Genomic DNA, 17294 nt, shown 5'->3' on the forward strand with positions numbered 1-17294 from the left:
AATGTATAACAATTGAATTATTGAAAATTTTAAAGACTTGTAATATTGTCTAAAGCAGTCCGCTTGTCCCTAGGAGGTGCTCATGTACAAAATCGACTACTCAGTATCGGTGTTTATGACAGCCGTGCTTGAATACGTGAGCGCGGACATTCTCAAGCTGGCCGGCAACTTCGTCAAGAAGATATCGCAGAAGTCCGGCTACCAGACCATCACGTGCGGAGACGTTAAGACTGCTATGTGCGCTGATAAGGTTAGTCTTTGGTTTTGGTAAGGAATTTCAAGTTTTTACAGATTCTGGGCCTCAAAAAAAGAATGAAATCGACCACTTATACGAATACTTTGTTTTCCATCTCACTGCTTGTTAGGGTTCTGTATTTTTAACCCCCGACGAAAAATCGACGGGGTGTTATAGACAATGCCGGAAATTGGCGTCTTTTTTTTTTTCGCGCGGCCATCGACCAAACCTTGATTTTTGATTACAAAATAGTGTAATAAACCATGTGTGAAATTGCAAAAAAAATTCTTTTTGTTGCAATTTCTTACAAAACTTGCGCGCAAAAAGCAAATCTAGTATGTAAATCATCAAACTTCTAACGCTCGTAACTCAGTTCAGACTGAGTTTAGAGGTATACATGTCATAGTAAGTTTGGTTTATTACACTATTTTGTAATCATAAAACAAAGTTTGGTCGATGGCCGTGCGAAAAAAAAAAGACGCCGCCTTCCATACAAAATCTGGCATTGCCATTTGACGTGTCTGTGTATCTGTATGTCTGTGTGTGTGTCTGTCTGTGGCTTCGTAGCTCCCGAACGGGTGAACCGATTATGATTTACTTTTTTTTTTTTTGAAAGGTTTATTAGTCGGGAGTGTTCTTAGCTATGATTGATGAAAATCTGTCCAAGATGCCCATTTATTGTCAAAGCAGTGGTAGGGTTAAAGTAATAATGGAATGTGTAAACATGCGTTTTAAAAATTATAAAAAAATATATATATTTCAGATAACTGAGATCCATAAATGTTAGTTAAAACTTAGGCTAATGTTGTATCTTATTTCTAAAACAGACCTCGCCTGCTGAGCATGTGGCCGATCAGTGGACAATCCCCACTATCGGCTATCTCCTTCAGTCTGTGACTTACTTGACTTATGGTCCTATGTCCCCTAGATGGGGCAGAGGGCGTCCACAACATCGCTTTCGTTCTTGAGCTATGTGTTTGATCTCGCTCCAAGTCTTGCCGATCTTCTTCGCCTCGTCTGCCACAGTGCGCCGCCAAGTTTGCTTGGGGCGACCACGTTTGCGTTTTCCTTGGGGGTTCCAATCCAGAGCCTGCTTGGGGATGTGATCGGGGTCCCTTCGGAGTGTGTGGCCAATCCAGTTCCACTTGCGGCGCTTGATCTGCTGGTCGATCGGAATTTCGTGGCAGCGTTCCAATAGCTCGACGTTGGAGATTTTCTCAGGCCAGTATATGCCGAGAATTCGGCGAAGGCAGCGGTTGACGAAGACCTGCAGCTGGTGCGAGATGACCTTGGTGACCTTCCACGTTTCACACCCATAGAGCAGCCTTCAGTCTGTGGCAATAATTAAATTACTTTTTCTGTATCTGCAGGTGCTAATGGACATGTTCTACCAAGAATCGTCCGCGCTCGCGGCGTGCGGCGCGCCTGGTTGCAGTGTCGCCGCCGCCGCGCCCACCGGCTCCACCAGACGCGGCTCGCTGACATACGGGGAACTGGTCAGGGACTTGCTGACGGACGAGAAAAACTTTTTGAGAGATCTCCATTTGATTATACGGGTGTTCAAAGATGAATTGGAGAAGATTCTGGATCGAGACGCTAGGGTAAGTGATTTTTTTCTAAAATACTTAATGTAGATGATGCGGCGTGGGTAGCTGACCTATGGGGAACTGGTCAGAGACTTGCTGACGGACGAGAAAAACTTTTTGAGAGACCTCCATTTGATTATAAGGGTGTTTAAGGATGAATTGGAGAAGATTTTGGATCGAGATGCTAGGGTAAGTGATTTTCTCTAAAATACTTAACGTAGATGATGCTACGCGGGTCGCTGATCTATGAGGAGTTGGTCAGGGACTTGTTGACCGACGAGAAAAACTTTTTGAGAGATCTCCATTTGATTATACGGGTGTTTAAGGACGAATTGGAGAAGATTTTGGACCGAGACGCTAGGGTAAGTGATTTTTCTCTAAAATACTTATGTAGATAATGAGGCGTGGCTCGCTGACCTATGGAGAGTTGGTCAGGGACTTGCTGACCGACGAGAAAAACTTTTTGAGAGACCTCCATTTGATTATACGGGTGTTTAAAGATGAATTGGAGAAGATTTTGGACCGAGACGCTAGGGTAAGTGATTTTTCTCTAAAATACTTATGTAGATAATGAGGCGTGGCTCGCTGACCTATGGAGAGTTGGTCAGGGACTTGCTGACCAACGAGAAAAACTTTTTGAGAGACCTCCATTTGATAATAAGGGTGTTTAAAGATTAATTGGAGAAGATTTTGGATAGAGACGTTAGGGTAAGTTATTTTTTGTCTCTAATACGTGCAAAAAGACGCTTATAATAGAGCGATGTGGGTCGCTGACCTACAGGGAGCTGGTCAGGGACTTGCTGACGGACGAGAAAAACTTTTTGAGAGACCTCCATTTGATAATACGGGTGTTTAAGGATGAATTGGAGAAGATTTTGGATCGAGACGCTAGGGTAAGTGATTTCTGTCTCTAATACGTGCAAAAAGACGCTTATTAATAGAGCGACGTGGGTCGCTGACCTATGGGGAACTAGTCAGAGACTTGCTGACGGACGAGAAAAACTTTTTGAGAGACCTCCATTTGATTATAAGGGTGTTTAAAGACGAATTGGAGAAAATACTGGATCGGGACGCTAGGGTAAGTGATTTTTTGTCTCTAAATACGTCCAAAAAGATGCTCATAACTCTTAATAGCGCCACGCGGCTCGCTGATGTATGGGGGAACTGGTCAGAGACTTGCTGACGGACGAGAAAAACTTTTTGAGAGACGCACCTTATAAGGATGTTAAATGCGTGTTGCAAACCAAAAATTCACACATCTGACGCAGTTTTCCATAGTTTTGTGAAGGCTGCAAACTATAAAAACTGTTAGCTATGCGAGTTAAGCTAAATTATAGTTCAAGCGCTTAATTCAGTCAGTACCTGAGGTATGGGAAGCGTGATATTGACATATTATGACGTGACAGAGCATGCAAATCTGAAGCATATTCTGAAGTCTCACTGACGTTTCATGTCTCAAAAACACCTTCCCGTGCCGTTCCCACAACTCAGGCACTGACTAAGTTAAACACTAGACTTAGGCAGGGTTGCATTATCTTACTTTGAAAATGAAAATACTAACCTGTGTAACGAAAGTCAGGCTCCTCCTAAAAAAAACATAGACTAAATAATTAGTGTTTAGATTAAATTTTATCTTTTAATTGACTGTAACAAACTTCAAAAATCTGTCAAACTCCATACAAAAATTATCGGTTATCGTTATACACTCGCGAGCAAAAATATGGAATCACCCTATATATTCCGAGCGATCATAAGAACTAAATGACTAATAGAAGATCAATAAAAATGGTACCATTTTAAAGGTGATATTATAAACTTTAAATTGATACCATAGATACATACAAAACATAGTCATTCAGTTCTTAAGACCGCTCGGAACACAAAGGGTTGATTCCATACTTTTGCTCGTAAGGTATAGTTACGGTCAAAGTTTGGTGGTGCAACTCAGCCTTATAATTTTACACATAATGTTCTTCTGTCTGCGTAACTACTTCTTCCTTTGTTGCAGTCAATCTCCCTGATATTCGGCAACATAGTAGACATATACGAGCTGACGGTGACGCTGCTGGGCAACCTTGAAGACGCCATAGAAATGTCGCAGGACTCGCCCACGCCGTACATCGGGTCCTGTTTTGAAGGTAACATTCATATTTAGTACGCACGTAGTTCACATAGTACGTAGAACTGACGGCCGATGGGGCAGCAAGGTTCTGGAGTGGAGACCGAAAAACGCAGCGTGGGACGTCCACCCACAAGGTGGACCGACGACCTCATAAAGGTAGCAGGAAGGCGCTGGATGCAGGCCGCTACCAACCGGCCATTGTGAAAATTATTGGCCGAGGCCTATGTTCAGCAGTGGACGTCCTATGGCTGAAATGATGGTGATGGTGACTTAAATGTACTCGCTTGGGCCCCCAGCCATACATAGCACGTACTACTCGTTCGGACCTTCAACTCGCGATCGCCATTTTATATCACTACGTCGTAGTTTAATACTTAAACCTAATTGTAAACGGCTATTAAATCAGCCCTATCGAAATACAGTCCACTCTTTCATTTAAGTTCCCAGTAGGACCCTTTTCATTGAAAATGACCAATGAAAAGGGTACTACTATCCTACTGGGAGGCGAGTGCCGCCAAGACAGAAGTCGAAGTGGTCGCTATGTCTGAAATGGTCGAATGAATCATCATTTAAGCTCTGTTCATTCGATGTTTAGGTTCAACACACTTATGCTAGGTTACCTACGGCAAGTTCATTAGAAATCATCTGCTAATCAATGAAAATAACTTCCAAGGATCTGTATTTATTCTAAGGAGTTCTCCGAGAAAATTGCGTAGTAATAAATTATTTAGTAACTGATATCTCGACAAAGAGCGGTTTTGCACTACCTACATTCGACCTTAGTAGTCGTAAAACTACATATTATCATAGTTTACGCACTAGCTCATTTCCATCATCCAATATTAACTTTTCGACATACGAATCCGTCCGTGAAACCACTATGTATAGAAATAATGAAGGTTGTTAAAATATAACATGTTTATTCGTCTCGTTCCAGAATTGGCAGAAGTGGAAGAATTCCGAGCGTACGTCCGGTACGCTAACATAGTCACGCGCAAGGAGTCCAGGGACGCTCTGCAGAATATTGTAGACGACCCCGCGGTGAGTGCAGTATATTTGTCACTATTTTAGAATAGTTTCCACCCTATTTTAAATAAACAACTTGAAAAAATCGAACTGCCTAAGGCGGGAATCGAACCCATGACCTTTCGCTTCTATCTCTCGCCCTAGGGCAGGGCCAGGGTGGAAACTGTTGTGAACTGTAAAACTGTGTTATGACTAGTTATAACATATCAGTTTTGATCGACATAACTGTTTAGCTTGAAAATCAAAAATACAGGATGTCCCAATGTCATATTAGCACGTCACACTGACACTGGAGATAGCTGGGCCTAAGCGCATCAAACAACTGCCGTCAGACGACCCAGACGACCTATTACTTAGAAAAATATTTCTTTTTTCACAAAGCGCCCCTTAGTTTCTATTTGGCCCTTAGGGGCAGGCACCATACAAAACCATTTATAAACATTTACTTCTTCCGCAGTTATCGGAGCGCCTAGACACCGCCGGCCAAGGCTTCAGATTAGCAGTGAAATACTACCTCCCAAAATTGGTGCTAGCGCCGGTGGCCCACGTGTTATTATACCATAAATACGTGTTGGCGTTGCTACAAGTGGCGCCGCATACGGACGATAGAGAAAGCTTCAAGCAGGTACGTCACGTGATATTTACTAGTTACAACAATGTGGTATTTACTAGCTCCGGTCACGATATTTACCATGTGATTTAGACGACAGAGAGTGCTTCAAGCAGGTACGTCATTTGATACTGTCACGTGATATTTATACTAGCTCCGGTCATGTGATATTTACTAGCTCCAGTGGCGCCGCATACGGACGATAGAGAAAGCTTTAAGCAGGTACGTCACGTGATACTGTCACGTGATATTTATTATTTACTAGCTCCAGTGGCCCACGTGCTGTTATAACATTACTTCGTGTACTTGTAGTAAGTAATGGTCAGTCATATGATACCTTCCAAAACTGGTGCTAGCGCCGGTGGCCCACGTATTATTATACCATAAGTACGTGCTGGCGTTGTTACAAGTGGCGCCGCATACGGACGACAGAGAAAGCTTCAAGCAGGTACGTCATGTGATATTTATACTAGCTTCGGTCACGTGATATTTACTAGCTCCGGTGACGCCACACACGGATTACAGAGAGAGCTTCAAACAGGTACGTTACGTGATACTGTCACTTGATATTTACTAGCTCCTGCGACGTACTGTCACCTACGTCACGTGATAATTATGCTATTTGTGATCTGGGTTAATAATGTTAAAATATTATTAAATAATTGTTTTTATCTTTTTCAGGTGGAATGCAACTTACATCCAATAAAGAAATTACTACTAAAAGCATTAGAAAATGGACCAAAATTGTAAGTAAATTGAAACTAAAACCCATTGATAACTGTATAATAAGGATTTAAAAATGCTACTATAGATTTTGAACTCAAGTCCTGTGCGTAAAGTTAGTCGTTTGTCTGTCAATTTTGTAAATAGACTGTCAAGTATAATGAACTACAACGAACTGTCCCACCCGTGACATTGACATTGGGGCGCCACCGTCAATACCGGAATGCTGGTTCCGATTTTTGCCATGTTGGAAACAAGATAGTTGAAAGATGGTGGCGCCTCCCTGTCAATGAGTTTGGTGGGACAGTTCAGTGTAGTTCATCTATAGTTCTTATAAGATCAGTATAAGATTCAAAGTCGTGTGCACGAACTCATGCGCACTATCTTATTTTACAGAGACACGACATTTGTCCAGTAGTCTATTTTCGTTTTTATGTCTCAAGTGTAAAGTCTAAATTCGTGTGCTAACAAATTTCTGTTCTAGGGACGGTTTTTCAGTATACACACGATTTTGAACCATATTGCGCTCGAAATTAGGTTCAAAGTTGTGTACAAATGTTGGCAGAGACACGATATTTATTCAGTAGTCTATTTTCGTTTTTAAGTCTTTAGTATAAAGTCTAAAGTCGCATACTTTCGCAGAGACACAACGCTTCGTATGGCAACGCGGGCGCGACGACAACTAGCCATAGAGAAATGCAACGAACTCGCGCGAATTGTGGATAACTGGGACGCGCGGGACATTGGACAGTGCTGCAACGAGTTTATTAGAGGTACGTGCTTGATGGACGGACGACCTTGATGTAATATAGCGAGGGTCGCTTCGGATGGGACAACTGGGACGCGAGAGACATCGGACAGTGCTGCAACGAGTTTATTAGAGGTACGTGCTTGATGGACGGACGACCTCGATGTAATATAGCGAGGGTCGCTTCGGATGGGACAACTGGGACGCGAGAGACATCGGACAGTGCTGCAACGAGTTTATCAGAGGTACGTGCTTGATGGACGGACGAAATCGATGTAATATAGCGAGGGTCGCTTCGGATGGGACAACTGGGACGCGAGAGACATTGGACAGTGCTGCAACGAGTTTATCAGAGGTACGTGCTTGATGGACGGACGACCGCTGCCATAGAGAAGTGCAACGAACTCGCGCGAATTGTGGACAACTGGGACGCGAGAGACATCGGACAGTGCTGCAACGAGTTTATTAGAGGTACGTGCTTGATGGACGGACGACCTTGATGTAATACAGCGAGCGATGCTTCACTTTTAACCAAATCAAAATTCAAATTATAAGTAATTGTAAATAAAAAATAGCAAAATGTATTATTATTTTTCCACAGAGGACACGTTATCAAAAATCGGTCCGGGCAAGCGGATAGCGGAGCGGAGAGCGTACCTCTTCGACGGACTACTACTACTGTGCAAACCCGTCACGAGTTTGGTAAGTGAATAGACTATACATTTTAAGTAAGATGCCACATTGGTTATAGACCCAATACACTGTACTGTCCCACCCGTGAGACATTGACAGGGGGCGTCTTCAATACCGGATCTCTGGTTCCGATTTTCACCATGTTGGAAACTATATGTATAGCTGAACGAGAAATAGTGTAGGTCATCTATACTTTGATGTGCTGTCATTTGTACGATAATTATGTAAAAATGACAATCCACCGCGATTTTCATCATAAGGCCAGATAATGAGATCAAACGCGCGTTTACAACTATGTACATGTATTTTATTCACGGAATACGGTATCCTTCCGTTTGGCCAAATTACTTTTCGCCAAATTTCACTTCGCAAACAACTTATCGCCAAAGTTTCATTTCCCAAATGAACTTTTAGCAACTGTACTTTTCGCAACTAATTCATTTGGTCAAATTATCATTTGGCAAAATTTTACTTGGCAAATGTTTATATAGCAAATGTTTTATTTTGCCAAATATTATATCCCAAATAATTTGTTTGGTCAAATTGACACTTCACATACTTACCCACCGTTACCCACAAATCAAAGCATAAGGCAGATGATCAAGGTTATTACAAGAATTTTATGTAAAACAAAGAGATTGCAGAAAATAGTATGCTTGCAGAAAGTAGGTATCGCAGAAAATAGTAGGTTAGGTTAGGTTAGAACAGTGACCCTTAACGCGCGAAGGCGAGCGAAGCGTGCCGCGGCAGCGGCCGCCGAGCGCTAGAATCACCTCTATTGTTTAATGAATCATTTGGGAATTTCGATAAAAAGAATGAAATATGAAAATTAATTTAGAACAAATTTTATATTATCTACCCACTAAACAAAATAATAACCACAAGCTAATTTGTAGTCCATTCTATGCGACAATCATATTATTTTGTAAATAGTTTATCGTGAAATATTTTTGCCAAATGACACATTTGGCAAAACAAACTTTGCCAAACAATAATTTGCTAAACAATAATATGCCAAAAACGACATTTGCGAATTAAAAGTTTGCAATAAGTTGGTTTTGCCAAATGAGAATTTGCCAAATGAAAATTTGCGAAACGTTGTTTGCGATGTGATAATTTGGGAAACGTTTTTTGGCCAAACATTAGTAATCCACGGAATACACATGCTAACGCGCGTTAATCATCTAAACCTGAGGTGCAATTGAGTAAAGCGATCGTATTCATTTGACAGTTCAAAACGTACAAACACGTATAACAAAGCGTTTGACAGAATATACCGTACGTTTTGAACTGTCAAATAAATACGATTGCTTTACACAATTGCACCTCTGGCCTGTCTTACTTATCTCACAGTCACAGTACACGTTTATACCGTAGAATCCGTTTAGTACGACGTCGCTTATAACGACCGACCGCTTGTAGCGACGCATATTTTTGATTTAGTTGGTTGATTTTTTGAGAAATAACGTAAAAAAATACTTTAGTGTGAAGTAATATCATCGGTCCCTTGAGCATCGTTATAATCGGATTCTACTGTACTATCTTATCTTCCATACAATAAGGTCTATTCTTACAGGTGAGCGTCAACAGCGGAGGCATTTCGACGGGCGCGGGAGGCTCGCAGCAGTTAAAATTGAAGGAGAAACTGCACATACGGAAACTGGAGCTACACGACAGGCCGGACACTGAAGGTAGGTGGACTTTTTAACACCGAGATACTGAAACTATTCGTTCGTTTCAGCCAAATGACGTCAACTGCTGTACAAAGGCCTCCCCCAAGGTTTTCCACAATGAACGGTCCTGCGCTGCCCGCATCCAGGCTCTTCCCGCGACCTTTACCAGATCGTCGGTCCACCTAGTAGGAGGCCTGCCCACGCTACGTCTTCCAGCCCAGTGAAACTACACTCGACGTCAAATTAATCGCACCTCCCGCGACAAGCACTTTCAAACGTATGCATCCCCACTTCCCACCAATATTGGCACCATTTAAAAGCCTAGTTCTAAACTTCATTTCATTAACCCTTCATTTGGCAGTGATGCTTTTAAGCAACAACCACTTTGAATATTTCTACAGCACCAAATAATAAGTTTTGTGCAAATCATTCGATTTTGTTACAAAGCTTAGTTCAGCAAAACAATAGTAAGTCGGTCGTCGAATGAGTTTTGAGAGATTTCATATCCATATTTCTGTCAGACGCCAAGATGACGCGCAATGAGAATAACAAAGACGGAAGTTTTATGATTTTGTACTATTTTATCATCTCTAATTATTTTTGTTTTGTCTAAATTTAATTCATAATAAATCAAACTAATCATATAAAGCAATATTTGGCGTAGAAATTGTGTTTTCTAATACATGACATGCTTCCGAACCTCGATGTTGCCTAGAAGCAACAGTGCCAAACATCTAACAAAATAGGTTTAGCTTTTTGTTAATACAAAAGAGTGTCAATACACAATAAATCAATCATGTATTACATGAATAATGTTATAGAGATGGTATAGTAATTACTTTTGATGCAATTACGGATCCTGTCGGGCACAGCATTTTAGGAGAGAGGAAGAATTTGCTGTCTGTCTCTGTGTTGTTTGTCTTCACACTTATACCGCTGAACTGATTTAAATGATAAACACATTTTTCTTGCGTTGAAGTCAACAACTATAGCAGATAACGGTAACATACCAGTTTCAGAAGCTAAAGAGAAAATAAAAAGCCAACCTTGGCTCGGCATATTGATCGTGAAGTATGATGACATACGTCATCTATCAAATGTTGGAGAAAAAGGTCATTAATCGACTTTGCGAAAATGGCCAAAAAAAAGTTTAATGCATAAAATGTGAAATACGATTGGTTTTTTTAAGATTTTCATGTAAAAAAATTAATTCTATAATATATCTCAATGTTTTATTTAAGTACCCCTATTTGGCAATGTGGTAAATAAGCAACAATCGTTTTTCGCGAAAATACCAACCAAATATTTTTTTTACTATTTTTCTTAACTTAATTTGATAGTAACAATTAGGTCTAAATAGATTTTATTGAAAAAATAAAACAATTTGTGTCTTGCCAAATGAAGGGTTAAAGGAAAGGTTTTTACACCAAAAATGTGTCTTTAGAAGGATCCAGAGTCACTTCTTCAAAAAATAGGTAGTTACGTTTAAGCCAACTTTTATGGCTATAAAATTGTTAAGTTGGAATTAATCGCTATCCATCTGTTAAAGAGGATACGTGAGTAGGGATGTTCCGATACCACCTAAGTATCGATACCTACTCATTTCGATAATACTCAAATCTTTTTTCGATACTACTTAAATAAGTACTCCTAAAGTATCGATACTTACTGATATCGATACTTTTTAGAACTTTTATTTTTGTTTTATTATTTTGAGGGTGCTATCAATGAACGCTGAAGGACAATAATTTAAACAAAATTGAGAAGCAAACAACTATTTATTTATCGGTTTATGCCATGATAACATTGGAATAAACCGATGAATTTGATGATTACAATTAATAAAATTACTTGTAAATAATCAATCACTTAACACTTTCACAATGGCGGAATGGCGAGATGATTTGCGGGCGGGTGCGGGTGTCTCCTTCTCTCGCTTTCGGCTCAGGCTCGGCTGAAGTCGGACGAATTCGGCTGGCCCAGCGCGAGACAACGCGTCACTCTCGCCGCCACGCGACGAATACCGGTAACTCGGTAACCGATTAAAGCTAATTATCTGACTGTTTTTACTCTCTCAGTTCTGTATGATGCGTTCTCGGTTTTTTTTATTGTTTTCGGTTGTTTTGCTGATTCGATTCGATACCAAGTATTTTTGTTTCGATACCGATTATGTATCGCAAAATTGATTCGATACAATAAATACTTGGTATCGAATCAAAAGTATCGAGTACCTACTCGTATTTACTAGTATCGGAATATCCCTATACGTGAGACCATTATTTGGTTTTATAACCATAAAAATTGGTCTAATTGATCCCAGAGGTGAGCCCAAAGTGAGGTCTCTTTTCAAGTCACATTTATGGTATATGTCAGTCATTTATTAAGAAATTAAATGTGTTTCTCTTTAAGGATATTTATGGGGCTTTCAAATAACACCAATATTGTTGAGGCATCATGATTGTGTCAAAAGAAAATCTTTAAAGTTCGCGTCGCGGAAGGTGCGATTTATTTGATGTTGAGTATATTATTATTTGAATAACTGAAATTAACTATGAAAGTTTCTTTACGAGATCGAATCAGAAATGAGAAGATCCGTAAACGAACTAAAGTCGCTGCATAGCCCGACGGATTACCAAGCTAAAGTGGCACATAGTACGCAGAACTGACGGCCGATGTGGCAGCAAGGTTCTGGAGTGGAGGCCGCGTACCGGAAAGCACAGCGTCGGCCCACAAGGTAGACCGACGACCTCATAAAGGTAGCATAAAGGCGCTGGATACAGGCCGCTACTAACCGGCCATTATGGAAATCATTGGACTCACAGTGAAATGGTGATGATTTCTTTAGTAAATTAGAGCCCTCAATTTTTTGCAATGTAAGACTAAAAATGAACCTGATGATGGAATGTAAAGCCCGGTCCGTGAGCACATAGAATTTTGTCCAATGACCCCAAGCTACCCATTCTTATCGCTCGCGCGTAATTATATTGCTGTCGCGACTGTGCGACGGGCGCCCGCAGTGAGTGTGCGAGCGCGACAGCAACATAATTACGCGCGAGCGATAAGGATGGGTAGCTTGAGGTCATTGGACAAAATTCTACGTGCTCACGGACCAGACTATAGAAAGTATAATATTATGTGTTAAATTCCCATCTCAACATTTTTTTATGTTTGAAATAATTTATTTGATCCTTTGTACTTACCTTTGCAAACATCCACAGACAACCGCCACCTCATCGAGCTATGTCCTCGCGCCGGCGCCGCCGTGTTACTATCGTGCGGCTCCTGTGCAGAGAAGCGACACTGGATGTGTGACCTGGTTATGCTGAATACTAAACCCATGCTGGACCGGAGTCTTGACAGGTACGATATCCGGCTCAAAGGACCATGTTGCACACAATAGAACTAGAAACTAATGTAGGAATAAGTCGGTATAGGCAGGCTTCCCACCCGATGGACCGACGATTTGGTGAAGGTCGCTAAGAAGCAACACTGGATGTGCGACCTCGTCATGCTGGATCGGAGTCTTGACAGGTAGGATATCCGGCTCGCAGGACCAACATGGTCCTTCGAACACACTTTAGAAACGAATGCCGCCTCAACGGCAAAAGTGACCGGAAAACGTAGTGTAAGCAGGCCTTCCACCCGATCGACCGACGATTAAGTCGCTAAGAAGCGACACTGGATGTGCGACCTCGTCATGCTGAATATCAAGCCCATGCTGGATCGAAGTTTTGACAGGTACGATATCCGGCTCGAAGGACCAACAGAGAATCTAATTGCCACAATGGCAAAAATGAGTAGCTACAGAGTACAGACCGGAAAACGTAGCCTAGACAGTCCTCCCACAAGGATTTCAACAATAAACGGTTCGTGGTATCCGGCTCGAAGGACCATGTTGCACACTGTAGAAACTGATGTAGGAAAAGTAAGTTTAGACAAGCCTCCCACTCGATGGACCGATGTTTTAGGGAAGTATCTGAAGGGAGTCATGCTAAATGACTTAAGTGTAAGTTATACAACACTAGATAATTATAAGAATGATAGGCGCCGTGTTACTATCGTGTGACTTCTGCACAGAGAAGCGACACTGGATGTGTGACCTCGTCATGCTGCTAAGCCCATGCTAGACCGAAGTCTTGACAGGTACGATATCCGGCTCGAAGGACCATGTTGCACACAATAGACCTAGAAACTAATGTAAGAATAAGTAAGTATAGGCAGGCCTCCCACTCAGTGGACTGACGATTTAGTGAAAGTTGCAAAAAGTGACACTGGATGTGCGACCTCGTCATGCTGAATACCAAGCCCATGCTGGATCGAAGTCTTGACAGGTAGGACTAGTGCGATATCCAACTAACAAGGTTCCGCAAGTCTATGCTCGCTGGAAGCCTCGACAAGTAACTCGCAGTATCCGGCTCGAAGGACCATGATCCATTAGCTGAAAAACTTATAGGTTATGCTCGACCAAAGCCTTGAAAGGTACTAGTGTAATATCCGGCTCGAAGGACCAACACGTTTCTTACAAACCCGAAAATTATGTCATGTTTACACATTGACGTTTTCTATTTCTGTTACCCATATTTCGATTAGTTTTTCGCAATACATATTCGCAAGTAGAGCTAATTATGCGACCACTTAGGTTCCACGATTTTTGTTGTTGATGGTCAGGCTATAAATTAGTAGAGCTAATAGTGGGCAGGCCTCCTACTAGGTGGACCGACGATCTGGTGAAGAGCCTAGATGCGGGCAGTGCAGGACCGGTTGTTATGAAAAGCCTTGGGGGAGGCCTTTGTCCAGCAGTGGACGTCATTTGGCTGAAACGAAGTATAGTTTATTGTTCACTGTTTGTGTACTTTAATAAATAAACACTTATTTTGTAAGGACGGGACGAGGCTAATTAAAGATGTTACTCGTATTGAATATGATTTATTACTGATCTCTCAAATATTAGATACATTGCTTTATATATTGTCTTACTACTACGTCACAATTTACTACCTTCTCTTCCAGCATCCTCCTAGACCTAGAGAAGCGGCATCCGCTGCAACTGCCGCCGGTGTCGTTGTACCGGTTTGCGGTACCGGACTCGCCAGACAATATAATGTTGGAAGAACCGCAGAGGAACAACGCGCCGCCGCTTATTAAGGTGAGATTTTGTTTAGAATTTAATAAAAGCGCCTTCCTGCCACCTTTATTTTTTACATAATTATATTTAACCGTTACATCTTTGATTAAATAGTGTCTGAAATCCTCTTGTCCAGACCAGTGATGTTATGGATATCCGTAACCATAATCGAAACTTTCGAATATCCGAAATAAAAAAATATCCGTAACCGTATCCCTTACTATGGGCCTCATAAGAAGGCTCAAGGTCACCCAAAGGGCGATGGAGCGGGCTATGCTCGGAGTTTCCCTGCGTGATCGAATCAGAAATGAGGAGATCCGTAGGAGAACCAAAGTAACCGACATAGCTCGCAGAATTGCTAAAATCAAGTGGCAGTGGGCGGGGCACATAGCTCGTAGAGACGATGGCCGTTGGGGCAGAAAAGTTCTCGAGTGATGACCACGGGCTGGAAGACGTAGCGTGGGCAGGCCTCCTACTAGGTGGACCGACGATCTGGTGAAGGTCGCGGGAAGAGCCTGGATGCGGGCAGCGCAGGACCGTTCATTGTGGAAAACCTTGAGGGAGGCCTTTGTCCAGCAGTCGACGTCATTTGGCTGAAAACGACGAACGAACCGTATCCATAACCGAAACTACATATCCATAACATCCCTAGTCTAGACACTGTTGTTTTTTCTCTATACAAATAAAATAAACGTTTTAGTTTATACTAGCTACTATTATAAGCATCCACAACTTATGAAGTGGTCGGTTCACTTTGTGGATTTAACTGCTATAACTTTATTGGGTGTTCCTCAGGGAGCAACACTCCTGAAGTTGGTTGAGCGTCTAACCTACCACATCTACGCGGATCTCAACCTGGTCCGAACCTTCCTCACCACCTACCGCTCGTTCTGCTCGCCGGCCGAGCTGCTCGAGCTGCTCATCGAGCGCTTCCACATACCCGAGCCCAGCGACGTGTACGACGCGCCGCGGCCCGGTGAGTAGCGGAGAGCGGAGCGGAGAGATGTGACGGTATGATGGTTGCAGCAATAGGAGGGTGGACAACAAGGCTACTTGTCTAGCAAAGCGAGTGGGGTAGCGGAGCGGAGATAAGTAGCGGAGCGGAGCGGAGACTGTAGCGGAGCGGAGCGGAGACTGTAGCGGAGTGGAGAGGAGACGTAGCGGAGCGGAGACGTAGCGGTATGATGCCTGCAGAAATGAGGGTGTAGACGCCCTTAGCTGCTTGTTTAGCGGAGTGGGATAGCGGAGCGAGGGAGTGAAGCGGAGTAGTGAGGCAGAGTGAGTTAACGGAGTGTTGTAGCGGAGCGACGAAAGGTAGTGAAGTGGGTTAGCGGAGCGGAGCGAGAAAGTGTGAGGAGCAGAGTGGCAGACAGTGTTTTCCATAGTCTGTCAGTCATAATATAATAATAATAAATACACTTTATTGCACACCAAAGATAAGAACAGAAAGAAAAGGAACACACAAGGTACAACTAGGCTATAATAATACAGGTATAATATGTTGCTCCGTTCTACATGATAAGACCTGAACCTGATAAGGACGTTCCTCACCACCTACCGCTCCTTCTGCTCGCCGGCCGAGCTGCTCGAGCTGCTCATCGAGCGCTTCCACATACCGGAGCCCAGCGAGGTCTACGACGCGCCGCGGCCCGGTGAGTAGCGGAGCGGAGCGGAGACTGTAGCGGAGCGGAGCCGGCCGAGCTGCTCGAGCTGCTCATCGAGCGCTTCCACATACCCGAGCCCAGCGAGGTCTACGACGCGCCGCGGCCCGGTGAGTAGCGGAGCGGAGCGGAGACTGTAGCGGAGACGAAGCGGAGCGGAGTGGAGACTAGCGGAGCGGAGACTGGAGCGGAGCCGAGCGACGTGTACGACGCGCCCCGGCCCGGTGAGTAGCGGAGCGGAGCGGAGACTGTAGCGGAGCGGAGTGGAGACACATCCCGAGCCCAGCGACGTGTACGACGCGCCCCGGCCCGGTGAGTAGCTGAGCGGAGCGGAGAGGAAGCGGAGACTAGCGGAGCGGAGACTGGAGCGGAGCCGAGCGACGTGTACGACGCGCCCCGGCCCGGTGAGTAGCGGAGCGGAGCGGAGACTGTAGCGGAGCGGAGCGGAGACTGGAGCGGAGCGGAGACTGTAGCGGAGCCGAGTGGAGACACATCCCGAGCCCAGCGACGTGTACGACGCGCCCCGGCCCGGTGAGTAGCTGAGCGGAGCGGAGATGAAGCGGAGACTAGCGGAGCGGAGACTGGAGCGGAGCCGAGCGACGTGTACGACGCGCCCCGGCCCGGTGAGTAGCGGAGCGGAGCGGAGACTGTAGCGGAGCGGAGCGGAGACTGGAGCGGAGCGGAGACTGTAGCGGAGCCGAGCGACGTGTACGACGCGCCCCGGCCCGGTGAGTAGCGGAGCGGAGCGGAGACTGTAGCGGAGCGGAGACTGGAGCGGAGCGGAGACTGTAGCGGAGCCGAGCGACGTGTACGACGCGCCCCGGCCCGGTGAGTAGCGGAGCGGAGCGGAGACATGTAGTGGAATGGAGAGGAGACAAGTAGCGGAGTGAAGAGGAGATAAATAGTGGAGCGGAGAGATGTAGCGGTTTGATGGCTGCAGAAATAAGGGGGGTAGAAGCTATAGCTACTTGTTTAGCGGAGCAGAGTGGAAAAAGGTAGCGGAGCGGAGAGATGTAACGGAGTGTGTTTATCCATACGCGGAAAATAGGTTGCGAACTTCCTCTCTTTAACTTTCCGCTCCGCTTCACGTGA

General features: G+C 43.9%; 1 protein-coding gene across 1 annotated transcript in view; it reads left to right on the forward strand.

The window, feature by feature from the left end:
- The window catches only part of Sos (Son of sevenless), a 59429-nt gene that overhangs the window by 5990 nt on the left and 36145 nt on the right, over positions 1-17294 (forward strand). The window contains exons 4-15 of the mRNA XM_028309365.1: positions 74-250; positions 1606-1836; positions 3830-3959; positions 4881-4984; positions 5427-5594; positions 6261-6325; positions 6945-7075; positions 7652-7752; positions 9320-9434; positions 12635-12776; positions 14427-14562; positions 15337-15517. Coding sequence (XP_028165166.1) covers positions 74-250; positions 1606-1836; positions 3830-3959; positions 4881-4984; positions 5427-5594; positions 6261-6325; positions 6945-7075; positions 7652-7752; positions 9320-9434; positions 12635-12776; positions 14427-14562; positions 15337-15517 — 1681 coding nt within the window. The remainder of the gene's footprint in view (positions 1-73; positions 251-1605; positions 1837-3829; positions 3960-4880; positions 4985-5426; positions 5595-6260; positions 6326-6944; positions 7076-7651; positions 7753-9319; positions 9435-12634; positions 12777-14426; positions 14563-15336; positions 15518-17294) is intronic.

This window comes from Ostrinia furnacalis, unplaced genomic scaffold, assembly GCF_004193835.3.
Source record: "Ostrinia furnacalis isolate ACB-3 unplaced genomic scaffold, ASM419383v2 OfSCF2709, whole genome shotgun sequence".
Lineage (NCBI taxonomy): Eukaryota > Metazoa > Arthropoda > Insecta > Lepidoptera > Crambidae > Ostrinia > Ostrinia furnacalis.